Here is a 10,357-nt window from a genome sequence, read left to right as displayed (position 1 = left end):
GTTAATGTGACGATCATCTCTTGCACATTTAATTTGTCCAATCTCTTGGCTCAACTTATAGCTCCCTTTTGGTCTAGTTAGGACAAACTTGGTTGAGCTTCTTCGAGCTGGAAGTTCGAGTCCTTGAGCTGGAGTTTTTCTCCTCGCGTGCCAACTCTTCGATGGACGTGGTTAGTTGTAGCTTGGCTTCCCTTTAAGCAGATTCCAGAGCTTTGAAGTTACTTCCTCGAGTTAAATTTGATTTGGTTTGAGTCGAAATTTCCGAGTTCTCACAAGTACAAATGAACGAGAGTGAAATCAGTTCAACTGACGAGTCAGTTGATTTCATCAGCTCAATTGAAGATCAGTTCAGCTGACTAGTTCGAAGCATCAGTCAGAATCTTTCAGTTGTAGATCAAGACAAGCTCTTCTAGTGGATTCCAGCTATACACAAATGTACAAAATAATTGTCCAGTCAAAGGACAATAAAGGATGTTGCATTATAAAATTAAAGACAAACGTTTCAGAAGGGCAGTCGAAAATTCGAGACACAAAGTCTTTTAAAACTTTAAAAAAAAATTCAATTGTGGCCCATTAACTAATTATTATCTATATAATTAAGCATCATTAACCCAAAACCTAATCATTTTCACCCCCACACCAGCCGACACCCTCATTCAGAACTATTTTCCCTCGGTTTCAGATAACACCAGCTGAAGGTCTCGATTTTCAGTTAAACTTGCAAAGAAAACTTCTCCCGGATTCATTCGCATCGTCTTTTCCTTTGTTGGAACTTTTCAAGTTTGCAATCTTGATTTTGATTTTAACAAAACTTGTTATTTTGTATTAGTAATAATCTACCTTAGTGGATAGAAGTTATAATCAGTCACGAGCTGTTTACATCGCAAACTGAACACTCACATGATCGCACAAACTGAATCATTCTAACTGTTACGTCAGCTGATTGTCCAGTTGTTAGGTGGTTCAGCAGGAGAACCACATATGCCTGGGCAGCCGAAGGAGTGTTCAACGGATGAAGAAACCCAGCTGATCAGTACAAATGAACGAGAGTGAAATCAGTTCAACTAACGAGTCAGTTGATTTCATCGGCTCAATTGAAGATCAGTTCAGCTGACTAGTTCGAAGCATCAGTCAGAATCTTTCAGTTGTAGATCAAGACAAGCTCTTCTAGTGGATTCCAGCTATACACAAATGTACAAAATAATTGTCCAGTCAAAGGACAATAAAGGACGTTGCATTATAAAATTAAAGACAAACGTTTGAGAAGGGCAGTCGAAAAGTCGAGACACAAAGTCTTTTAAAACTTTAAAAAAAATCAATTGTGGCCCATTAACTAATTATTATCTATATAATTAAGCATCATTAACCCTAAACCTAATCATTTTCACCCCCACACCAGCCGACACCCTCATTCAGAACTCTTTTCCCTCGGTTTCAGAGAACACCAGCTGAAGGTCTCGATTTTCAGTTAAACTTGCAAAGAAAACTTCTCCCGGATTCATTCGCATTGTCTTGTTCTTTGTTGGAACTTTTCAAGTTTGCAATCTTGATTTTGATGTTAACAAAACTTGTTATTTTGTATTACTAATAATCTACCTTAGTGTATAGAAGTTATAATCAGTCACGAGCTGTTTACATCGCAAACTGAACACTCACATGATCGCACAAACTGAATCATTCTAACTGTTACGTCAGCTGATTGTCCAGTTGTTAGGTGGTTCAGCAGGAGAACCTCATATGCCTGAGCAGCCGAAGGAGTGTTCAACTGATGAAGAAACCCAGCTGATCAGTACAAATGAACGAGAGTGAAATAAGTTCAACTGATGAGTCAGTTGATTTCTGTTGCGAGATTTCACTACCGCAAGTGTACGGTGTCAAGTTTTAGTACTGGTTAGAGTACAGATATCGATCCCACGATGAGTGTGTGTAAAATTGTATATCAATTCTTGTAATTAAAATAGTCCAAACTTTATCAAGAAAATTCGTAAGAGAATTGGTTTGTTAAAAACAGTTAAATTACGAATTAACAAAAAATCGAATTACCGAATGGAGAAATATCAATGATAGAAAATATCTAGAGGAATGATTTCACTAAGTTTCTACGATTATTCTTCCTCGTAGCATTTCAATTCTTGAATTCATATTATTTAATGCCCAAGAACACTTACGTATTATATTCCCCCTTTCCCAAGTGACGAATAAATGTATCAATCCAACTTCGATTCAATTATTCCTAATACAAATCTAAGTTTGATTGATAAATGCAATCAATGTTCTTACCAAAGCCTCGAAAAAGTTATACGCCTTCCGAACGATATAAACATTCCACGATGTGCCGCTAGTGATCTATAATCCTAGTCCCTCTTCCAAGTTGTAGGATTAATCACAACATACAATTCATGGCCAGTAAATTGTAATGTATATAAGAGTAGAAAACACAATTAAATAAAACAGAATCCAATCATAAAAATATCCACGTCAAATCATCGTATAGACAAAGCTACGTCAACCTCTAGAATAGAAATTTAGTTCATCACGAAATTCAAGAGAAAACAAGACATGTTTGTGATTCTACACATCTCTACGCAATATAATAAAGAAACAAATGAAAAGAAAACAAATCCGAAGTGTCGTCTCTGTCCCCAGATCCGTCGTTCTTCGTAGTTGTGGCTGTTCTTCACACTCTGAATCTTCTTCCTGTGTATGCGCTCCGTCTCTCGCTTCTTTTCCCGTCCCAAGATGGTGTTTTTCGTCCAAAACGGCTAACTCCCTCTTCTCTGACCTAGCGGCGCGCATTTTATACTTTCTGGAATGCCGTGCACGTGGTGGCACGAGAATTGGCACGGTGGCGCGCTCGGTGTTGCTTCTCTGGCCGTGCATGTGTGCGCGCGATCGCGCATGTAGTCGCGTGGACGCACGCTACTCTCGGGTATTCACGTTCTGCTGTGCGCGCACGGATGCGCGTGATGTCGCGCGTGGCGTGCGATGTTATGCTCGGGTGACTTGTCTTTGCGCGCGCAGCTGCGCTCGATGTGGCGCGATGACGCGCGCCTCTCTGGTCTTGCACCTATTTACCTGTGCGCGCGCGCCTGTGCGTGAAGTGGCGCGGCCACGCGCACACATCTGTCCAGTGGCATGCTCATGGTTGTGCGCTTCTTGGTCGACTTGGCTTCGTGTTCGCTATTTTCTCCATTCCTGAAATGACAACAGAAACAAACCAAAAACGCATAATTCTGTTCGAAACAAACATAATTCAAAATGGATTCAAATGTAAATTAAGTGCAAATCTTGCACTTATCAAACCCACCAAACTTGAACTTTTGCTAGTCCCGAGCAAAATAAAATAAAAACAGGAAGTCAATTAACAAGTAATGAAACTCTTAACAGTCATGGATTCGCAAGAAGTGATATTGGCGTCAGACTTATCTATTTTAATGTAATTCATGATTTCCCAAGAGTCACGTGTGCGTGTGATAAGTCAATGTTCGTTTACCCCATCGAGTGCTCAAATAGAGTCATAATGCCCATTCACCTTACAGAATCAAGGAATCATCAGTTTAGTTCAACTCACACTTCATAAAAATATAAATTCGCATTCATAGATCACATAGGACTTTATCGGTGATTATTTGGCTCGAAATATGGTCAACACACGTATGCCAAAGATGAAATCACACAATGAGATGCTCGCAAGCAAGTGATTAAAGTCTATACTCGATGACAATATTTTTCAGGTATCCATAGGCTTGACTTGAACAACTTTTCTCCACTAGTATATTGGATAAATATGACAAGGTTAATAGGTCTTGTAGGCTTGTAACGTTAGGCCACGGCTCACGGCTACAATAAAAGGTATGGAATTCAAAATTTGAGAGAAATAATCAAATCTTCATCAATTTCACTCCTTTTCATTCTCTTTTCATTCACCATATACTTATTGTTTTCTTTTCATTCATATCCTTCTGCTCCCATATATTTTCTTTTTCACCACTTTTGATTCATCCTTTTCTTTGATTGAACTTCTTCTCCTTCTTTTTGTCTATTTTCGACTCCCTCTTTGCACACTTCAATTTTTCTTTTTCTTTTCAAGGAGCTTTTGAATCATTACAACACTAATGAATTTATTTCTCTCATAATCGGGTAGGAGAATAAATGTATAAGCTTCATTAGGTAGTTGTTGTGGGATGTAGAATAGATACAAGTGGGGGCTAATTGTATGTCATTGACACACACCACTTGATTTTTTTTTGTAGGCTCAAAATGGGACACTAGGGATCTTTCATGTTCATTTGGTAGGCTCGAAGGCTCAACGGTTTCAAAGATCGCCTAAATCATTCCTATGTCACATATTATCCGTATTTCGCCTCGAAAAGTGCTTAAACAAGTTCTAGATTACCGTCAATCCATTAATCATCTCATACAAACCAGTCACATGCAATTTTCAATCAAAATGATATATGAAATAGGTGCACGAAGAAAAAGTACGCATCTCAATTAACTTGAAGCTCAAAGGGCTACAATTGACAGTAAACAAAGAACACAGGCCCAAGGATATTGTGAAAAACTGCCTAGATCATTTCTAAGTCTGCAAAAGTGTCAATCGATGTCATGCAAGATTTACCAAGAATCGGATCTCCCTCATCTATTTAGCATCACAGGCATGCAACTTGTCTCTAAGCAACGATAGTATCACAACACGACAGTGCAGAATAATTGTGACATCTAAGTTATCATGAACACATATAAACTTCAGGACCATAATTCAATTTTTATCATCAGCCACACATTTTACTTATCCATGACTCCACCTAACAAGTTCTAACATGCAAAAAATAAATAGAGACTAAATTAACTACTGAGCAATAAAAAAAATAAATTCAGAAAAATTTAACAAGAAATTTTTATCCCCCCAAACTTAAAGTATGCATTGTCCTCAATGTATAGAAATAAAGAACATGACAACACATACCTTGCTCCCGAGTGTCAGAACTCGGGGCTCGAATCATCATTGCCAGTATCTTCGGCATCCTCGTCCATGTGCTGCGGCGGTGAAAGATCTGGTGGTGGGTACTGTGGAGGCCATACTGGATGTGGTGGAAAAGGAACATCCCCAGGTCCAGTAGGTGGAAAACGTTGGGCAATCACTGATGTAAAGTTCATCATAAAAGACATGAAAACACCGGTAGTGTGTCGGTGTTCGGCCAGCTCTTGGCGTTGCTCCAGCATATCGTGTTCTATTCGGAACATGCGATCTCCCAAACTAGATCGAGGGATCGATGGTGGTGGTGGTGGATGGCGTTGTCTGGCCCTTTGGTTGTATTCTGCCCTAGCCTCTTGTTGTTCCATCTCTCATCTTCCTCGCAGGAGGTATGCTTCAGATACTGTTATTGGGGCTTTAGCTTTCAAAACTGATTCCTCGGAGCCCCATTGCACACCGGCATAAAGACATAGGGCAGTAATAGTATGTGCACAAGGGAGACTGATAGTCATGAGTCCCGTGCTAGCGCCTGATAAAACTGTAGATGAGCTTCCCAAGATCGACGGTTCTCCCAGTCATTATGGCGTAGATCAACGCCACCTTATCCTTTGTAATCTCCGTCTGATGTGATGATGGCATGATCCGTGAGAGAATAAACGATGCCCAACTGCGTGGATCACAGAGCAAGTCAGACTTTCTTCAGAGTGATTGGGAAGCCCTGATTCAAGCGCCACTCTGCACCCTCGATGCATAAGGTCCTGATAATCTCATCGTAGTTCACATCCCAGTGATCAACTCAGTGTACCTGTCATTTTCAAAATCCGACAGATTGTAGATTGAATTAATGGTGGCCGAATCAAAATAGACGAGTTGCCCTCGCACCAAAACTCCGTACTCCTCATGTTTGATTCCCAAATTCGCATAAAATTCACGGACTACGGATATCACGGGGTCTGGCGGAGACTGTGAAATATCTACCCATCCCCTTCGCACAACTTCCTCGATTATATCGCATTCAAGGTCGCTCATATCTATCCCTCTTTCCTTGATTAAAGATCGAGACATAGTGCTCTCATATACCCGAAAGGCTTTCTCATTCCAAAATTTGTGAGCATCGTAGGAACGAGACGAGGAAGCCCCATCCTTTGATCTTTTTCTCGGCGGCATAATTTTCAATTTTTTGTCCACACCAATAATTAACAAATATAGAGCACAAACCCACGAACAATTGCTTGAAAACTGAAAATTATCTCAAACAATAATAATATAGAAGAAACGGTAACCTTGAGTGTAGATAATTAACCGGAGATGGCGCTCGGTGGTAGCTAGAGGCGGCGGTGAGGTTCGGTGACGGCGGCGGCGTGCTGCTGGATGTGCATCGGCGGTTGCTGTTGGTGGTTGGGTGAGTGTTTGTTGAGGGAGGTGGTGTATTGTAGGAGTTTGGGAGAAATTTTGGCAAGGTTGAGTGTTGGATTTGTGGAGGAGAGGATTTTTTAGAGGAGAGTGATGGAGAGGATTTGAGGGAGGCGGCTGTGTTGGGGGGAGGAGATGTGTGTGTTTAAATCATGAGATAGGGTTTTAAATCGGGGGTAGGGACGCGGCGCGCGCGGTCGCGCGAGATGTGAAGCGGCCGCGCGCGAGCTTCTGGATACGTGCCAATAATTGAGTGCGCGCCAGCGCACGTTATATGGCGCAGCCGCGCGCGATCCACTGTTTCTTCTTCAATTATTGAGGCCGCGCGGTCGCGCGAGATGTGGGTAGTCCGCGCGCGCCCTTCTGTTCTTGCGACAATAATGGAGTGCACGCGGTAGCGCGCGAAATGGCGCGACCGCGCGCATGGTGCTGTGCCTGCTCTTAGTTCTGGGTGCGCTGCCGCGCGAGAATTCGTGCTGGGGCGCGCTTGCATCTGTATTTTCACCTATTTTTTATATTAATAACCTGCAAAAATAAAACGATTCAAATTAATACGCGAATGAAAATAATTAAAATCAAGAAATAAAGATAAAATAAAATAAAAGTTATTAAATAAAATAAACAAAATAAATGCGAGAATTAATCGTGGATTGCCTCCCACGCAGCACTTGGTTTAATTGGGTTCACCCAGACTAAGATTGGGTTCACCCAGACTAAGATTGTCAATATTCCTCACTTCATTTCCATAGTATACTTTAACCCGCTGTCCATTGACCTTGAAAGTTCGTCCATCACTGCACTTAAACTCGGTAGCCCCATGAGGATATACTGTTTTCACTACGAATGGCCCTGACCAACGTGATTTCAGCTTACCAGGAAACAATTTCAGACGAGAGTTGAATAGTAATACTTGTTGTCCTGGTTTGAGCTCCCTTCGGACAATGAATTTGTCGTGCCACTTCCTAGTTTGCTCCTTGTAGATCTTGGCATTTTCATAAGCGTCATTTCGGAATTCATCCATCTCAATTAACTGCAGTTTTCTGACATCGCCATAAGCTTTCAGGTCGAAGTTCAACTTTTTAACTGCCCAAAATGCTCGGTGCTCCATTTCTAGTAGCAGGTGGCATGTTTTCCCAAAAACTAGCCTATAGGGAGACATCCCAATAGGCGTCTTGAATGCGGTCCGATAAGCCCATAACGCATCATCCAACTTCATAGCCCAATTCCTCCGGTTGGTGTTGACAGTCTTTTCCAGAATTTGCTTGATTTCCCGGTTGGATACTTCAGCTTGTCCATTCGATTGAGGATGATATGCTAGTGCCACCTTGTGCTTCACATTGTATTTAGCCAAAAGTGAGTTGAAAATTCTATTGCAAAAATGCGTACCTTCGTCACTTATGATGGCTCTCGGTGTTCCAAACCTGGTGAAGATGTTCTTATGCACAAATTTTACTACAACATGAGAGTCGTTAGTATTGGTGGCGATTGTTTCCACCCATTTCGACACATAATCAACAGCTAATAGAATATAAGAATTACCAAAAGAAGGGGGAAAGGGTCCCATGAAATCTATGCCCCAAACATCAAAAATTTCCACCTCCAAAACATTTGTCAGTGGTAATTCGTGACGCCTAGAGATGTTTCCTAACCTCTGGCATCTATCACATGATTTTTACTAAGGTATAGCTATCTTTAAACAAACTAGGCCAATAGAAACCAGATTGCAATACCTTAGCTGCTGTTCTTGACGCTCCAAAGTGTCCACCATATGGTGAAGAATGACACTTCTCCAAAATTTGTTGGGCTTCGAGACCCTCCACGCATCTCCTAATCACTTGGTCAGCACACCTCTTGTACACAAATGTGTCATCCCAATAATAAAACTTGATATCATAGACAAACTTCTTCTTTTGATGATAGCTCAACTCTGGAGGAAGGGTACCACAGGACAAAAAACTTGCAATATCAGCAAACCAAGGAATTACAGTGTTTACCTCAAAGAGTTGCTCATCCGGAAAAGTTTCCTGTATAGCTCCCTCTTCTTTCTTCTCCTCCAACTCAAGCCTCGACAAATGATCAGCTACCCGATTCTCACTACCTTTTTTATCCTTGACCTCAAAGTCAAATTCTTGTAATAGCAAAATCCACCTTATCAAGCGTGGTTTTGCATCTTTCTTGGCGAAAGTAGAGAATAGCTGCATGGTCAGTGAAAACGATTACCTTTGTGCCAATCAAATAAGGCCTGAATTTGTCGAAGGCAAATACTACTGCAAGCATCTCTTTCTCGGTCGTAGTGTAATTCTGCTGAGCAGCATCCATTGTGCGGCTTGCGTAGTAGATCGCCCTAAACATCTTGTCCCTTCTTTGTCCTAAGACAGCGCCCACTGCATAGTCACTTGCAACACACATTAGTTCAAAGGGCTCCTTCCAGTCTGGCACTATCATGATCGGTGCGATCACCAATGCCATTTTAATCTTCTCGAATGCCTGCAAACAATCATCATCAAATATAAAAGTCGACTCTTTTTCAAGCAAGTTACACAAGGGTTTAGTAATTTTGGAAAAGTCTCTAATAAATCTACGATAGAACCCCGCATGTCCTGAGAAAACTCCGTATTCATTTGATGATCTTTGGTGGGGGAAGTTTTTCGATCGCAACGACTTTAGCTCGGTCCACCTCTAATCCCTTGGACGACACTTTATGTAGGAGAACAATACACTTTTGGACCATAAAGTGACACTTCTCCCAATTAAGAACTAAGTTCTTATCCTGGCATCTCTGCAAAACGAGGGATAGGTTATGTAAACAATGATCAAACGACGAACCGAATACCGAAAAGTCATCCATGAAGACTTCCATTATTTCCTCCACCATATCTGCAAAAATGGCCATCATGCACCTCTGGAAAGTGGCAGGTGCATTGCATAGCCCAAACGGCATTCTCCGAAAAGCAAACGTGCCATAGGGACACGTGAAAGTAGTCTTCTCCTGATCTTCTGGCGCTATAGCAATTTGGTTATAACCTGAATAACCATCTAAAAAACAATAATGACAATAGCCAGCAAGTCTATCAAGCATTTGATCAATAAAAGGCAATGGAAAATGATATTCCCGTGTGGCATTGTTCAACTTTCTATAATCAATACATACTCTCCAGCCAGTTACTGTACGAGTAGATATCAATTCATCATTTTCGTTTTTCACCACAGTTATTCCACCCTTTTTTGGTACAACTTGTACAGGAGACACCCAGTTACTATCAGAAATGGCATAAATCACACCAGCATTTAGTAATTTCAGTACCTCGTTTTTCACAACCTCTTTCATTGCTGGGTTCAACCTCCTCTGGTGGTCCACATAAGGAGTATACGACTCCTCCATCAAAATTTTATGCATGCATATAGTAGGGCTAATTCCCCTAATATCAGAAATCGACCATCCCAAAGCAACTTTAAATTTCCTCAATACTCTCAATAATTTATCTTTTTAAGTACAAGTAAGAGAGGAAGAGATGATTACCGGATATGTCGACTTTTCACCTAAAAATGCTTAACAAAGGTGGCTTGGCAGTTCCTTTAAGTCAGGAGAAGGTGCTTTTACCTCAATTTTCTCATTTACATTCAACTCTTCAGGCAGTGCATCTTTTCTCCTTTCTTTCTTTGATCCATCAAGAGCCACGAGTTGCTCTTTCACTTCCCAGTCGTCTTCATCGGCAGTTCCTGCAGCACCTATCAAACAGCTCTCCAGGGGATCCCTAGTTTCTGCACAATCAAGAGACATACATGAGTCTAAAATATCAATGCTTTTACAAGTGCTTATCTCATTTGACTCCTTCATGGCGTGATAGATATTAAAAATGACAGCTTCTCCTCCAACTCTCAAGGTGAGTTCACCCTTGTGCACATCTATCAAAGCCCTTCCAGTTGCCAGAAACGGTCTCCCAAAGATTAGTGGAGCTTCATGAT

General features: G+C 41.2%; 1 protein-coding gene across 1 annotated transcript; it reads right to left on the bottom strand.

Moving 5' to 3' along the window:
• Positions 1-7,064: 7,064 nt before the first annotated feature.
• On the bottom strand, positions 7,065-9,719 carry LOC140824251 (uncharacterized). Its single transcript, XM_073185848.1, has 6 exons — positions 9,543-9,719; positions 9,225-9,293; positions 8,612-8,878; positions 8,122-8,499; positions 7,813-7,988; positions 7,065-7,536 (listed from the first exon to the last, which is right to left on the bottom strand). Exons 1-6 carry the CDS (start codon positions 9,717-9,719, stop codon positions 7,065-7,067), a joined length of 1,539 nt encoding a protein of 512 aa, XP_073041949.1.
• Between the last annotated feature and the right edge of the window lie 638 nt (positions 9,720-10,357).

The sequence above is a fragment of the Primulina eburnea genome, chromosome 2, assembly GCF_022965805.1.
Source record: "Primulina eburnea isolate SZY01 chromosome 2, ASM2296580v1, whole genome shotgun sequence".
NCBI classification, from domain to species: domain Eukaryota; kingdom Viridiplantae; phylum Streptophyta; class Magnoliopsida; order Lamiales; family Gesneriaceae; genus Primulina; species Primulina eburnea.
This window is presented reverse-complemented; position numbering and strand designations above follow the sequence as displayed.